This window comes from Archocentrus centrarchus, chromosome 5 (assembly GCF_007364275.1).
Source record: "Archocentrus centrarchus isolate MPI-CPG fArcCen1 chromosome 5, fArcCen1, whole genome shotgun sequence".
Classification (NCBI taxonomy): Eukaryota; Metazoa; Chordata; class Actinopteri; order Cichliformes; family Cichlidae; genus Archocentrus; species Archocentrus centrarchus.
The window spans coordinates 28,295,203-28,312,003 of record NC_044350.1 but is presented as its reverse complement, the minus strand read 5'-3'; the positions used below and the strand labels follow the sequence as shown (position 1 = coordinate 28,312,003).

At 40.3% G+C, this 16,801-nt stretch overlaps 1 protein-coding gene across 1 annotated transcript in view; it reads right to left on the bottom strand.

Annotated features, from left to right (window-relative positions):
- Positions 1–16,801, bottom strand: part of nav1b (neuron navigator 1b) — a 67,748-nt gene that overhangs the window by 5,326 nt on the left and 45,621 nt on the right. The window contains exons 8-28 of the mRNA XM_030729134.1: positions 15,470–15,770; positions 13,546–14,305; positions 12,699–13,109; positions 12,002–12,043; positions 11,745–11,905; positions 11,137–11,310; positions 10,831–10,883; positions 10,448–10,471; positions 9,767–9,844; positions 7,739–7,747; positions 6,578–6,661; positions 6,032–6,143; positions 5,816–5,937; positions 5,293–5,301; positions 4,825–5,003; positions 4,431–4,593; positions 4,049–4,247; positions 3,280–3,377; positions 3,085–3,180; positions 1,489–1,657; positions 43–278 (exon numbers count right to left, since the gene is read on the bottom strand). Coding sequence (XP_030584994.1) covers positions 43–278; positions 1,489–1,657; positions 3,085–3,180; positions 3,280–3,377; positions 4,049–4,247; positions 4,431–4,593; positions 4,825–5,003; positions 5,293–5,301; positions 5,816–5,937; positions 6,032–6,143; positions 6,578–6,661; positions 7,739–7,747; positions 9,767–9,844; positions 10,448–10,471; positions 10,831–10,883; positions 11,137–11,310; positions 11,745–11,905; positions 12,002–12,043; positions 12,699–13,109; positions 13,546–14,305; positions 15,470–15,770 — 3,480 coding nt within the window. The remainder of the gene's footprint in view (positions 1–42; positions 279–1,488; positions 1,658–3,084; positions 3,181–3,279; positions 3,378–4,048; positions 4,248–4,430; positions 4,594–4,824; positions 5,004–5,292; positions 5,302–5,815; positions 5,938–6,031; positions 6,144–6,577; positions 6,662–7,738; positions 7,748–9,766; positions 9,845–10,447; positions 10,472–10,830; positions 10,884–11,136; positions 11,311–11,744; positions 11,906–12,001; positions 12,044–12,698; positions 13,110–13,545; positions 14,306–15,469; positions 15,771–16,801) is intronic.

Below are 16,801 nucleotides of genomic sequence, written 5' to 3'. Positions count from 1 at the left end.
TTAGATTGTGACAGACTGGACAAACTCAGCAGTTTCTGGTACCTTGCATGACTGGCGGTGCATGTTGAAAGTGACCACAATGCCACCTGTGACTTCTCGAGCACTCCGGTCCACCAGGTACTCAGCCAGCCGGGAAGCGAGGTACGTTTTCCCCGTCCCACTCGGCCCAGACAAGATTAGGCGCCGATGTTTGAGTAGAAGACTTATGTAGTGTTGCATCATGGGTTTGGGAATGAGAGTTTCAAATACCAGACTGTCCACACACTTCTCCTTCAAACCTGCGCAAAGTGAGGGGGAAGAGAAAATTACTTGTAAGATGAACTGCTGTAATAAACAATACAGCTGATGACTATCTGCTAATTACATAGTACATATCAGAGTTGGTGATAAAGTGCAGTTTGATACTTGATATTCAAGTGCGTGATTGGAATTCTGTTAATATCTATCCCAGAAAGAATACACATTACAAACGGGACACGCTTCAGTAAGCAGATGTTGTGAAAACAGATTTATATTACCTCGCCTTCATAAGCAACATAGAGCTCAAGCATTTCACTCTGAAAATAACTTTGCACCACGTGTAGGAAGTCTGTGCACCCCCATCCTGCAGAAGTGCAATCTTCCTTAACATCTATGGGGCCCAAGTGTCTGACACTGCTCAACCAGCGGGGCCTGACTGCCCTGAGATCATGTTACTCAGAGCCCTGTCTGGGCTGCCACTGCTTCCCCAGCTCTCTGAGCACTTTGCTCCTCACATTCCTGCATGCGAAGGTGGAGAGGGGTCAACTACCAACCCTGAACCATGACAATCCTCCACTGATCACCGCTCTGTTTTAGAATCACTGATGGTCTCCACATATGTGATACTCAAACAAAACCACACAAAACAAAACAAAAACAAAAACAAAAACAAAGCAAAACAAAACACAACAACCAAATATGCCAACAAGTCCTACGAATGTAAAATCACTTTTTATCCTATTTGACATTTTTTGAACTGCATATGAATTCATGTATTAAGGCCAAAAATAGTTTTTGTGGGGTAAAACGAATGCTACTTTTGACCATCAAATTCTCATTAGTTCTTCCTTAAATATAACTGAATGTTTGCACCAAATTGGAAAAAGAAAAAAGAAAAATCAAGATGATTTTAAGACATATCACTTTCATGAGAATGGAACAGATGTACGGAAAACATGAGAATTAAAATGCATCCTCTTTTCTGTGAAAGTCTGGAATGTAATAAATCTTTTTTTGTTTTGTTTTGTTTGGAAGTTGCAAAAGAAAATATGCATTTAAGCATTTAGTGTATTAAGGATTAAATCTTTTTCCTGACATTAGTACATTTTTCCCAATTTGCTACATTAACATCAAAAATTACTCAACTTCACATTTCAATACTGACCTGAAGGATTTTACTTCAAAATCTGTGAATCCCACATATCTTACATTTAATGTAACTTTAGAAGTTATACATTGTGTGTTAACCTTTCAGTGCCACTGTGATTCCACTGGGGCCTCGTGACATGCAGCGAGAGGGTTGTGTCTCAGGAGCCTCTCCTCCCAGCACTCTCCTAATGTGGCCCATACTGTAACTGTAGATGGAGTCTGTTGACAGGCCCAGACTGGAGGTGGGGTCCACCTTGGCTATATATACCTGGAATTAAAAGTAAAGAAAAGTAGAACTGAGTATAACTCAGTAAAGAAGTTTCTTTTTTTTTTTTTTATTACAGGGAGAAAAATACGTACACCACGAAACAAAATGATAAAATTCCAGAGGTACTGTGTGTCCTTCTCATAGCACATTTGCTTTATTACCATGACCACTATACAGATGAGATTCAGCATATGCATTCACAATCATGCAGGAGACTACTGACTTGACAGTTGTCCAGATTATAATCATCAAATTTCTCCAAAAGCAGGGTAAGCTACAGAAGGTCATTGGCTGTCTGCAGAGTGCTCTATTGAAGCACTCGCCCATTAATGGAAAGTTGACTATAAGGGAAAAGTGTGGTAGGAAAAGGTTTCTCAGTGGACCAAAATCCTCTTTTCAGATGAAAATAAATTTTGCATTTCATTTGGAAATCAAGTTCCTAGAGTTTGGCAGAAGAGCAGAGAGGTACAGAATCCAGGGTGAAGTTTCCACAGTCTGTGACAATTTGGGGTGCCAAGTCATGTGTGTTGGTCCACTGTGATCAAATCTGAAGTGAATGCAGCCATCACCACGAGATTTTAGGGCACTTCGTGATTCCATCTGTTAACAGATATTATGAAGATGCAGATTTCCTTTCCAGCACAACTTAGCACCTGCCCAGTGCCAAAACTACAACCACATGGTTTGCTGACCATATTATTAATGGCTAGACAACTTGCCTGACCTAAATCCCACTGAGAATCTACTAGCTATTGTCAAGGGGAATATGAGAAACACCCAATCGAAAAGCTGAAGGCAGCTATCAAAGCAACCTGGTCTTCAATAATACATCAGCAATGCCATAAGCTGATAGCTGCCATTCCACACCACATTCCACACCACACCACATTTTTTATACTTATTTGTTTTTTTCTGTAAGCACGAAGTACCGCAGCAATTTCCTAATGCTGTGAACCTGTTCACCCATATGGCAATAAAAACCTTCTGATTCTGATTCTGATTCTGATTCATTCAGTAATTCCTGTCAAAGGAGCCCCAATCGAGTAGAAATCAGGTAGAAATGGACAGAAAACAGACATGATTGATCTTAGGAAATATTCTAATAATTTTAAACACTGGATTTCTAATTTTCATGAGCTCTAAGCTACAGTTATCAAAATTAAAACAAAAAAAGCTTTAAATATTTCACTTTGTGTAATGAATATGGACTATATAAAAATCTACAGAAATGAAAATGAACTTACAAACACCATATTCTGTTTTCAGAAGCACCTGCATTTATGTTTTCTGTGTCTTATTTTATACGTCTGAACAGCAGATGTAGTCTTGATGCTAAAGTTAACGTGGCCGCTGAATTATAAATGTAAGCATGCGTCATGCAAATTGCATTCAGTTCTTTAGCAGGTTGCCTTGAACCAAGTTCTCACCTTAAAAGCTTGGCTGACAGCTGAATCAAGCATGACCCAGTCCATCCTGCCATTCACTCGGACAGTGCCGACAAAGAAATCCTGCTGCTTAACCTCCTGCTGACACAAAGCAAAGTTAATAGGTGATTAACAGGTGACACGGGCAATTTAAGAGGGAAAAAAAGGTTTAGAAAAAGCAAAACAACCAAAACATACCTCTTTGAAGACATGTAGATCTGCTACACAAACCACCACCCTCACACGATGGTCATCTCTCTGTGAGGAAAGGCTGAGAGAGTCTGCAACGTGGATCTCTGATAAGTAGTAAATAAAACAGAGCGCATAAAAAGAAAAAGAAAAGAAAGCTCATGAGGCATCTGCAACACAAGCTGAAACAAGCAGTGCTAATTTTGCTTTTTTTTATATTTTCTGTTGAACAGAATTGCTACCTAGGTCATTTTTAAATACCACAGCAGTACATTAAGGTGCAGATTTTATACAGGTATCTGACTGTCAAAATAAAAGCGTGGCTTTTTAAAAATAATTTAGTGTCATATAGAAGAAGGAATGTGATCTGGCATGCTGCCATGTACTAAATGAACAACAGACCAGTAATGGATTATGATTGCTTTGACGCCTTAACTAAAATTTTCAATGTATCAGAAATTACTCCATATGCATATTCTCAATAACAACATTAGGCAATTATGGTGCTTCTGGAAAAGGACTCCAATGATTTCAGTGATACTGAATTACATCAAATTGAATTTTTGTTCAAATATTTTTGTTTGAGAAGCTATGACTCATTCAGATAAACATGTTTCCCTTGCTTCATTTTTTTTAAATAAAAATAATTTAAAGCTTAAAGATAATTACTTTCACTGTCCTGTGTTTATGAATTTTTTGTAATTTAAGTGCTATACCCAATTATTTGCCACATTGTTGCTTTCTGACTCCTATAAACATGTCAGTGACTGAGCAGTACCTGAGTTGCTCCCCTCACTCAGCCCTCTGCTGTAGCTTTTAGGCATGTGCATGGCTACTGACTGCCGGGGTGATGAGCTTCCCAAAGCAGTGAGACCTGAGGACTGGGAGACAGAGCTGGAGGGTCCAGGAGATGGACAGGGAGACAGAGTACCTGTCTTCAACTGGTCATTCTCAGCCTTCAGGTTCTCTATTGTCCGCTATAAACAAAATTACAAATCACCACATTGTTCACCAATTCCAAATTTACAAAAATACAAGAGCAACTGGTCTAGACAAAAATCTTCATATAATAAACATCTAGCTGGAGAATAAAATACACCACAAGGCTAACCTTTTCAGAAAACTAACCTTAAACCCCAAAATAAACAAAAAAAACTCACATATACCTGCATGTTGTTCATGGCCTCCTGCAGTTGCTCCAGATGATGGGCAGAGCTCAGAGCCTCCAGGCGGATGTCTGTCAGTTTACGCTCCTTCTCCCACAGCTCTGTACGCAGTTCTGTTACAACCTTATCATCTCCTGCCTCACTCCCTTCAGACAGTCTGGAGACAGTGGAATTATGGGAAAATTATGTAAGATGCCATTACAGTAGTATAGCAAGGGTCAGAGGAATGACAGCAAATGAACAGATATACAGCTGCTATAGAGTTCTGTAACAATCTACTTTCACATCTGCATTTATAACTGACAATGAAATCTGATTTATATTATGATTCAAACAGTCATTTGATATGCAAATAAAAGGAACAATGTTAAAGATTCTTGTACGGTACCTGGATGATGATGCAGAGGCTGAGGATTTCATTGACACTGCATTGTTATCTCCATCATGGTGGACTTTGGGGGAGGAAGGCGCTGAGGATTCTGGGGTGGCAATCTCTTCAATATCAGCATATGGCCCAGTTGGCTTGGAGCCCTTCTTACTAAAAGCCTTGTTGAATGAGCTGCGTAACTGTTGGGAGAACACATACGTAACCAAGATGCAATAAGTAACAGGCCTGGGGAAAAAAAAAAAACAAACAATAATAAAATAATAATGTGGATTATCTTATTGCATCAGTAGATATAACCATTATTCTACCATTTAAAAATAAAATGTGATCAACTCATACATTGATTTGGGAGGTTTAAAAAACAGGGCTGACAGAACTTTTCCAAACATTGAGGAAGTATGACTCAAAGAACATGCAGGCTGGAGTGGAACGGGTTTGAGTTTTATTTATTGTAGCAACATCACTCACCTCGAAGACCTAAAATAAAAAGCAGGGCAGCATGAGGGAGAGACCAGAGTCATATTTAATAAGAGATATGGAACAGGACAAGAGGCGAATCACACACACACACACACACATGCAGGAGCATAAAGTAGGACGACGACTGACTGACTTTTTCAGACTGAACACACAAAATAACAAGAAGTGATAAAAGCGGGACATATTCATGTTCATCCTTCTCTCTCTTGAATCATCTTATAATTGTTAGAGTTATAATTATATGCAATTATAATTCTATAACGTCACCATGCATTTCAGATGTTGTATGTGGCACAAAAGAAAAAACTGATGTAAGAAAATTTAAATAAGTTAAATTCAAACTAATACTGTAACTTTCACCTCGTTCTCTGACGATTTGCTGAAAATTCTGAATTTTTTTGTTTTTCCTAGCATACTGTCCTGCATGACCACCACACAGGAGAGTACATTAGGACTGCTGATTGATTCCTTGTGCACACGTTAATTCAGTCAGTGACCAGCATTTCCTCACCCAGCTCTTCTTCTTCTTCTTCTTGGCCTCTTGCTCCTTGAGACTGCCCATACTCGAGTGGCTGGTGGTGCTGGTAAGACTGGAGAGGCTTTCTGAGGAGTTCTGGCGGTTGATCTGCAGCTCTGAATACCCAAAAAGAAATAGAATAGTTTAATATAGAGATAGAAATATATTGATAGTCCTAATCCTACTGTACATCCACAGCACAGTCTGTACCTTTAGGTGTGACGTCCGGATTACTGAGGGCCCCCTGAATGATTTCCTGGGCTTCGGTGTTTTTGGCCTTCAGAATCTCAATGGTGTCCTTCAACTCAGTAAGCTCGGAGTCCTTAAGGAAACATCAGTATGTGTTCATGTTAGCCGATGGGTTGATAACTGAGCCAAGATTTTTCTGTACTGAGGAATGTGGAATGCCATTTAGCTTTCAGGATGTCAGGTTGTGTTGAGTGACAACATCGAAATCCAATCCTGACTCACATCTCATTTTCACGACAACGTATGTAACTTGGTCTCTTTTTCACTCATAAAACTAATAAAATGAGGAGAGTTCATAGTTTATGATCATCATCATTGGAATGTATTTGTTGATTATTTAGTGATTTTTGTTCTACTTTGCCTTTCAGCTGTCATGTAAGACCTTGTTTATGGCATGTTTCTAGTTTTACACACGTTTCTCCTCATGTAAATAAACGGAGACTGTCACAGACTTCACTACTGGGTGTGGTATAGTATTCAATCATCATTGTAATATCGCTGAGATACCTTTTGATCTGAGGAGACTGACAGTGTCTGCAGGCGTGCTGTCATCAGTGCCAGACTCTGTTCAAATGCTGCTACCAGATTAGCCTGTGAGAGAAAGACAGAGGTAAGAGGCCACAAAGAGAGAGTGTGTGTGCGTGTGTGTGTGTGAGAAGGGTGGTGGGGCAGCAGACAGGTATGAGTCACCATCTGAAACAAATCGATTTGCAGCCTCACACACTCGCATCATGTCAAACAAATGGTTTTCTCCATCTGCCGGGAGAGGATGGGAGGGATGGGAGAGTCAGCGGCTGTGGATGATGTCAGAGATGAAAGGGGACATTATGGTAATGGTGATGAGGGTGAGGGGGATGTAGCACTGGGGGACAAACCTTAACCTCATGATAGATTAGTTGGCACTATGGAAGAGTGTGAAGGATATTTTTTTTTACAAAAATGTAAATTTCTTCCAGAAGCCACAGGTGACAGGATCATATTTGATTAGTTAGGAAATCGTAACAGAAACTATATGACAGTTTTTCTTTGTTTTAAGATAAATTTTTTCTATAGTCATCTTTGTGCATCTTTTTTTCTTAGTTGTTTTATAAGATCACGCAGATCAAAAAGTCCATTTTCCATCTCATGCCACTTGTTACTACTCTGATATATATTCAAGGTCACACCTAAATTAAATAAAATGCATTATCTGATACTACTTGATTTATATTTAATCTTGTTGCTGACCTCCTTACAACCTTTTAAAGCTATCCTAACAACTTAATGAAAGAGCAGTCATATAGTCAGCTATATGGCTAAGAGCAGCAAACCCTAATACATTACACTAACCGAAAGACTTTCAAGTAGAAATGTATTTCTCTTTTTTGTGAAACTCATGTCAAACTACAAATCTAAAAATATATAAAAGCTAAAAAACAAAACAACCCTCAAATTTAGCAAAGTCTGAATGAAGGAAAGCCCTCAGTCATCCAGGTAACTGTGCTGCAACATTTTTCAGCTCAACTGCTTTCTTGTAAGAATAGTTAAAAGATTAACAGATATATGAAAGCTGTAGCTCTATTTAACATGATGATGAACACTCAAATTGGAAAGATCACGCCATAACACAAGTCCACCAAAGATGTCACAAGAGAGTGAGACAGGGTGCTCTGAAAGTAACTAACAAACCTGGCCTAGCTGCTACACACAGCATCCAGAGGTACAGGGCAGTGGGAGGCAGGCAGGGGGCAGCAGTGAGTCCAGCAGTCAATGCGGACCAGGTTGTAAAAGAGAGGGATAGTGGTGTTAGGTGTGAGAAAACCTCTTATAAAAACATACAGAAAGACCAACACACACACACACACGGTTCCCAATACATATACTCACTTAATTTGTTCAAACCATCCAGATTAGTCAACAGCAAAGCCAGTTAATGTACACACTATATTGCCAAAAGTATTCAGTCACCAGTCCAAATCACTGAATTAATGTGTTCCAATCACTTCAGGCCACAGGTACATAAAACCAAGCACCTAGGTATGCAGACTGCTTCTAAAACACTTGTGAAAGAATGGGTTGCTCTAAGGAGCTCACTGAATTCCAGCATGGTACCGTGACAGGATGCCACCTGTGCAACAAGTCCTGCCGTGAAATTTCCTCGAGTCAACTGTTAGTGGTAGCAACTCAGACACAAAGTGGTAGGCCACATAAAATCACAGAGTGGGGTCAGCGGATGCTGAGGCGCATAGTGCGCAGAGGTCACCAACTTTCTCAATAGTCAGTTGCTACAGACCTCCAAACTCCATGTCACCTTCAGATTAGCTCAAGAACAGTGCATATAGAGCTTAATGGCATGGGTTTCCATGGCTGAGCAGCTGCATCCAAGGCTTACATCACCAAGCACAATGTAAAGCATCGGATGCAGTGGTGTAAAGTACACTGCCACTGGACTCTAGAGCAGTGGAGACGTGTTCTCTGGAGTGACAAATCACGCTTCTCTGTCTGGCAATATGATAGATGAGTCTAAGTTTGGTGGTTGCCAGGAGAACGGTACTTGTCTGACTGCACTGTGCCAAGTGTAAAGTTTGATAGAAGGGGGGGGGTTATGGTGTGGGGGTGTTTTTCAGAAGTTGGGCTCGGCCCCTCAGTTCCAGTGACAGGAACTCTTAATGCTTCAGCATACCAAGATATTTGGACAATTTCATGCTCCCAAATTTGTGGGAACAGTTTGAGGATGGCCACTTCCTGTTCCAACATGACTGCACACCAGTGCACAAAGCAAAGTCCATAAAGACATGGATGAGCCAGTTTGTTGTACAAGAACTTGACTGGCCTGCACAGAGTCCTGACCTCAACCTGACAGAACATCTTTGGGATGAATTAGAGCAGACTGCGAGCCAGACGTTCTCGTCTAACATTAGTGTTCGACCTCACAAATGTGCATTTTAAAGGAAAAAAATTCCCATAAACACTCCTAAACCTTGTAGAAAGGCTTCCCAGAAGAGTTGAAGCTGTTATAGCTGCAAAGGGTGGGCCGACAGCATATTAAACCCTGTGGATTAAGAATGGGATGTCACTCAAGTTTATTTGCAGGTGAAGGCAGACGAGCAAATACTTTTGGCAATGTAGTGTATATGCAAAAGAATAACAGCTGTCTATTGGATCAGCAGACTGAAGCATCACAAGTGGCAAGATAATTAAAAGTAGCTGGGATGGGAAAGTTGATAGAAACAGAGTTACAAGCGAGTAGTGGGGTGTAGGGTCAGATGGATTTTTCAACAGGATAAAGATTTTAGCAAATAGGGAAAAAAATTTGTTATAGAGAAAGAAGATGAAATATAGCTAAAGACCCAAGTGCTGTTAGGGTGGTGAATCTTAAATAAAGTTGAGTCCAGGGTGTTCTTTGAGTAGAAGCCAGAGTTATACAACAACATCAGATTTAGATAATGTAGTCTTTTATTTTCTTAGGTTAGCAAAGATTCACAGTCGCAGATTAGCTTCACAAAACTGTAGTGCGGGTACACCTGCTTTTAGTTGGATGCAGGACAAAAGTTAAATGACTTAAAACAAGTGGAATTTACATTTGTGGTTGAGTACTTTGAGAGAATATCTGTTATTTGTCCAAGTCATTATCAAATTAGCTTAGAAAAAAAAAGAGACAAAAATAGGGTGGAGGGGTGCATGGGGAGCATGGGGGGGGGGGCTACGCATACGTACATTGGCAGAAAGCTGCACGGTCAAGTTCGCAACCTTTTCCTGGGAGGATTCCAGCTCTCGTCTCAACTTGCGGATTTGCTGCAGACAAATCAAGCATGAACAGCATGCCACAGTACTGTATAGTACCTTGGACATAAATCCAGAGGTGTTGGAGATATTAACTTAAATTTGATAATGATAATGTAGTAATGGAACATGTTAAATCCATAGGTTAACTAAAAGAATGTGCAAATAATGTGATATGAAGGTTAATACTCCAGCACTGCAATCAGAACAACCCATATATATATATATATATATATATATATATATATATATATATATATATATATATATATATATATATATATATATATATATATATATATATATATATATATATATATATATTCCATAGTAACAGAAATGGGATGAAAGTCCCTTTTCATCATATTTCTGCACTGAGAATTTTATGAGAACTGGCTATCTTTATGAAATGTTAGAAGGTGTTGTTAAAGAACACAAAATATTAAAGATAAAACAAAATGAACTGGGCTATGAGCCTCTGAGATATCATCTCAGATGTTCTGAAGCACTGATGACACCATCTGATGACTAGACCCATTTCATCAGGAAATGACTGACAGATGGTGAGCAGAAAGGCAAAATGGGATATGAAGACTTGTGGCATGTTTGCCTTACCTCCCCTTGTATCCTCTCCTCATTCTTAAGAAAGCATGGCGAAAGCAAGAGGGATAGCGTAGAGGATTAACTTTAGGGGCAGTCATTAAAAGCACTCATCCAAAGTAAATAGAACTCAAAATAGGTATCACTACCCATCTACCAGGTCATGAAGAGGTTTAGGAATCAACTAGGTGGAAGATGATTTTATGAAATGCATCAAATAATTTTTCTAATGTCAAACAAGTTGATACTTATGGACTCTGATCTCATATTCTACACATTAAGATGTTTTCTAAAGACAACGGTGTCTTGGTTCATTTGTAGATACAAAGCACTACACTGCAGCAAGAATAACACTAAAAAAAGTTCTAATTCTACAAAAAATATGACTAACTACTCACCGAGGAATAGTTGGATGAAGCATTAGATGCCAAAGACAGCACCGAGCCATGCACTGAAAACACAAAGAGCTGGGGTTAATATCAAAACTGAGTTTCACTGAAGGAAGTTTTGATTTGCAAGGTTACTAAGAAATGCTGAATAATCATAGTTCATAATTACAAATAAATAACTAATGACACAACACGTCTGACATTTTGCTTAGATTGCATATAGACCGATTGTGTGCAGGATGAGTAGACAGCTTTGTTTCATTTGAGGTCATATTGGGAAGCTCCCCTGCAGCGAAGTGAGTTGAGCAGGCTCACCATCCTCTCCCGGTTCACGGAAAGACCCAGACCGCATCATGCTTTTTGGACGGTCAGCCAGGGACATGCTGCTGCCCAGAGGGGAGGATCCATAGATATCGCAGGCAGAATCACTGGGGGGGCCTATGCTGTTCGACCGTGATATCCTTGGGGTGCCACTGGAAATTGGGGCAACTATCATAATAGAGAGAAAATGTATGGCTCAGTGCTCCACACACATACACATACAAAACAGTCCTACAACTTGGTACAGTATAGCACTCTGATGACTAAGTGTAAGGCAACACTGACACAACAGCAGTATATATAGCGTCACTTGACCCCCTGTTGCATTCATCTCCAGCATATTTCAGACTCAAAAACTCAAGTCTAAAAAGGTGTGCATATGTGATAATTCATTTCACATGACAGAATGCATTACTGACAACTTGTGCCTGCTTAAACCTGCAAAAGCTTTACTCTCAGTAAGAGCTCAATTTCCCTCTTCTCAACAAAAAGAAGAATGGCTAATCAAAGATTCCAGGTGTCATTATTGTCATAGCTCAACCAGTGAGGGCTTTGACAAGTGTGACAGCATTAGGCAGCCAAAATGGAACAAACTCACTCACCCACATTGGTGAGAGGAGTCTTATTGGATGATGGGTGGAGAGGGCGGGTAGGAGAAGGCAACTGAGGGGGGCTATCACTCTCTGTCATGCTGAGTATGGTGTGGGAGTGGCGCCTTCCTGGTTTGCTTTCTTCATGCTCTGATAGGGTTGAGCCATAGCACCTGCAAAGGAGAGGTTATTTTTCTCGTTAACAATGAAGTTACAGTTACAGTGCAAGGTATTAAAAAGATGCGTTGACAATAAGTGTTCTGACGTACTCTAAGCCTTTCTTCGGCAGGGTATTCCGGTCTGTTTGCAAGCTGTAGACAAAAGAATGAAAACATAATTTTCAGAAAACATGGCCTGGGCCTGACTGTACAGTCCTTTGGCAGGAAATTATCTGGACCATCTCCATCTTGATAAAGAGAAATTTTGTGATGGATCCAGCTCTTCATCTTCGAAATGACTTCCCGGAAAAAGGCACATAGAATATGAGTGGACGCTGTGTCAGCTGCCAAGAAACTTATAGCCTAATCTTCACAATGAAACAGCATCTCAGCTGGGCTTTATGTTTCACTGCTGCCAGGATAAATGCAAGTTCTTCTATAACAGTTGGTTAAAATGAAAAGACATTTTTAACTGAATTCTTGGGCAATGAGCATTTCTTTGGTTGATTTAGGAATGATAACAAGAAAAATAAAATTGTTTGGTGGTCTAAGGTTTTGGTTTCACAGTAGAGAGAAAAAAAAAATCACATGAAATTTTTGAGTTTTTTTTCCCTTTGATGTTTTTTTTAAAATATTTGCAGAAATATTTTACATTTTTCTCTGCTCTGGATACAAAAACAGTTGTCCATTCTTCAGCCAAAATTCTCTAACAACATATACTGATGACAAAGAAATGGTGAAATCACATTTTTTTTTTCCAAACATACAAATTTTGACCCAGTGCACATTAGATATTTTTGACACTTGCCTATCTGAGAGAGTGAGGGATGTCCTACTCCCGGCCCCCCAGGTTCCTGTACCCCTCTCTTCCTTATCACGTTTGTCTGTGGTGACAAACCTTGCACTCGGGGGCACGCTCATCTGGAGGGGAAGGGACTCAAAGCTGCGATGCATGCCTGACAGTTTGGGGTAGAGTATCGGTGATCCAGTCAGGCTTTCGCTTGTGTAGGAGCCGGGAGAATCGATATGGAGGACTGGCGCTGGGCTAGGGGTGAGGCGGGTACCTGTGTGGGAACTAGCCAGGTCTTGGAGCTTGGAGTATGGGGGCACTTTGGGTGGAAGGTCCTGGATGGTCACACAGGAGTCAAGACTGTTTGAATTGACCTTGTCCAGGTGAGCCAAGCTGGGGGGACGGCCTAGAGACTTAGTGTTCAGCATCCTAGGATTCAAGCATAAAAGACAAGATGATAACAAGGGAAATTTGGTTAAATTCTAACTAAGTAGTGAACGCAGTTTATTTAGTTCAAGCACTATACATGCTAGGAGATTGTTACATATGTATTTTAAAGGCTTTTGATGGAGCTGCTTCAAGGATTGCTACCTTCAAAAATCTGCACCACAGATCCAAACAAACAAGGTTCCTATTACTCTGGAACAAAGCACTTCTACCAAAAAATGTTGTGTTACTATTAGAGTAAAGGGACATTGCTGTATTGTAATTTATTACAAGGACAACTGAATCTGTGTTTCATTCTCCTGTGTTGTGACGCTGATATAGAGAAATAACTAACATTTCTAGCTACCAGAGAGATGGCTTTTTTGAGATTAGTGTGGGGAAAAGAAAAAAAAACTTAAATCACGAATAAAATGAGAACCTTGGTGTGGTGGGTGATGACAGTTCAGGGTATTTGCTGCTGCTAGTTCGTCTCAGGCTGTGCAGTTTCATAGAAGCCTCTCCTGCTGATTCGGACGGCATGTCGTCTCCTTTCAGAGAAGCACAGTCGATGTCTGCACCCACAGCCTTAGCTTTGGCTCTTTCCTTTTCCTTCTCTCTGTCTGTCTGGTTCACTGGGCCTGTACATGTTCGGTTAGTCATCTTACTGCTGGAGCTACTAGGTTCTTTAACTCTTGGTCCTGATGAGGCTATGGGTACAGGTTTCAGTGTCAACAGACTAGAATCAATTGTACTGCTGACAGGCCGAGTAGCTGGGCGCCCAATCACACTGAGCGTGCTTGATTTGGCCGGTCGAGGCAGGCTGCGGTACTGAATGCTGTTTCGGGCGTTTGGCCCCAGGAAGCTCTGCTCACTGCTGGCATCAAAACTGTTCTTTCTACCCGAGGGTATTCCTCCTCCCACGGGCTTCACAGGGATGCCAGATGACTTGGGGGTTTTTCCCACAGTAGCAGAGCCACTAGAGATGGTGGCACCACCTACTGTCATGACGGTTGCTGTACCAGTTGCAGTTGGTGGTTTCTTGTAGCCAAAGGAGGTTCCGGCAGTGGGTTTAACTAAACCTGACGGGGGCTTGCGGTGCTCTCCATGATGATCTCTGCCAGCATCTGAGCGAGAACGCTGCAAGCCAGCAGTTTTGATGGAAATCTTGGATTTGTCCAGTGGCTTCTCACTTTTAGGTGCTAGTTAGGCAGGAAGAAAGGAGAAAAAAAAGGTTATGTAGTCATTAAAAATTTAAATAACATAAATACTTATAAGAGCAGCGGGGATTTTTGGGTCTATCATTTGCACTATTTGTCTTCTAGCCACAACGACCATGACCTTATTCTTAATATAATCATGCCCTGTCAAAAGGAAGCATTCAAAAATAAATGGATGGTTATTTGTGAATATACATTTATGGGTTAGTAAACCACATCAAAGTAGCACATCTGTTTGCACTAAAAGAACCTTTATGCATTCTTGATGTTTAGCGTGACTCACCGAAGGGCTCTTATTTAAAAGGGTTGAAAGTAAACTTTTTAATATTGTAAGACATATCCGAGTAACATAATCAACCAAAACCTAAATCAAATTTAATTTAATCATTTAAATCAGAGGATATATTAAAAGATAAGAGTGAACACAAGGTTTTTTTTTTTGTTGTTTTTTTTACTTGGAAATAATCCTAAAGCAGGTAAAGTTAATGTTACAGTATTACGCAGATACGAATCGGCTGACTTATAGAGTCATGGTCAAATATAGTATAAGCTTTAAAAAACACCAGCTAAGAGAAACTTTTTCCCCCTTCAAACTGCAGCCAAATTACACACAACTGGATATAATTTTAATGACTTACTATTTTAAAAGCTAAAATTAGGCTGAGGAAATTAAAATGAAAGGCCAACCAAATGTTCTTACTGGAACTCAAATCTAAGCTATTATTTAATCATGGCCTGTTTTGTTAGGGATTAAAGGACATTTAAAAAAAAGATGAACTGCTGCAGATGGAAGACAGTGCTTCCAGTGCCTCCAGCCTACAGTAACACACTTTGCTTTGAGGTAATAGAAGGTCTGGGATTAAACTGAGATACTTTTTTTTATAAGTGAAATGAATTTCAATGTGAATTTATACTTATGTATAAATCATAGCCTGACTTATGTTAAGGTGCAAACTTCTGTATTCACCAAACGCACACACTGTGCTGTTCTATGAACAAACTGCTGAACTGCACATTGACTGTATGAGTGCTGACGCTAAAAACATTTAATAACACCAGCAATGCACCAAAGTACTACACGAGATAAGCAGCAGAAAAAAATTTACATGTCAATGCAAAGTTGAAAAAAATGCTATAACATGTCACCTGCAACTCTGAGCATACTCTGGGAGGTATGGGTGATGGGGGAGGTCACACCCACAGGAGGATTTCTGCCCTTCTTGAAACTTCCTGGTTGACCCAAACTTTGAGGCTTCTTTAACTCCCCTTTACCCCCAAAATCTTCACTAAGGCTTGGAGGCTTCTTTCTCCACTTGCTTGGTGCCTCTGTTTTGAGACTTCCTGAGTCAAAGCTGGAGCTATCGAGCTTATGGCTGGCTTTGCCATCCTCGCTGTACCACGAAAGTCCACTTTCTACCAGGGAGCGCTTCTCTGCATCAGTGCGGAGCTGCAGAGAGACAGGAAGGACACAATGTGGGTAACCATCAGCCATGGTTTATGTTATCTATGGAACTGACTGTTCTCTGTAATCTTTATCCCATCTGAGCTGCATTCCAGTGGGAAGGAGGGACCGATAAACTGATACGCCCCAAGAGGATTAAAGAAAACCACAGAGACAAAAGAAAGGAGAACAAGAAAAAATGTTCAGGGATTTAACACTTTAAGAGTTAGATCAACATATTAAATAGTAATAAAGAAAATGTCATAGCAGAAGATAGGTTGAGCCTTTATTTTTGTAATTTAGGACTATGCAGTAGACAAAAAAAAAACTGCTATGCAACAATAAAAAACAATCATGTGGTGCAGTGAGGAGGTAGCACAGAGGGCAAAATTGGGCATGCTGTTTCTTGGCACCCTATTACTCTGACAGAGAGCGGCAGATGGCTCATTGAGTAAATCTACTGTTTATTTCTTCCAAGAGAGCAATTTGTAAGAAAGTAAAAGCACAACATTTACCTATGAAAAAAGGTAGAAAGTGCAGCTACTTAACCAAATCAAAAATGATTGCACTTTTTCCCCCAAAATGAACAGGAAATCCTTTAGGAATGCAGTATTTTAAGATTTACATAGTACCTGATGTGTTTCATCTTTAAAAACATTATAATCGACCCCCCCCCCCCCCAAATATCAAAAATGCATATTTTGCATAGTGTAGTGTGGAGAGACATGTCCCATCTACCAGGCCTTCAGATATGAGGGCTAGCTGCATATGTAGAAAAAATAAGTAGTCCTGAACCAAGCACAGGTTGCCCTTTGTCAAGGAACAGTATCCCGACAGCCCCCCCTGCACAGTGAAGCCCCAAAACTGCGTGTACCGTGACACGGTAAGCTCTGTAGCGGCTTTTGTGGCCTCTGCCAAAGCAAAGGATTGCCTTTAACACAACACAAACTAAATCACATGGTGTGGCTTTTGAAATTGAGTAAAGAACTAAGCTGCAATGCTTTGCTACAAACAAAACAAGCTGTGGGAAAGAACAC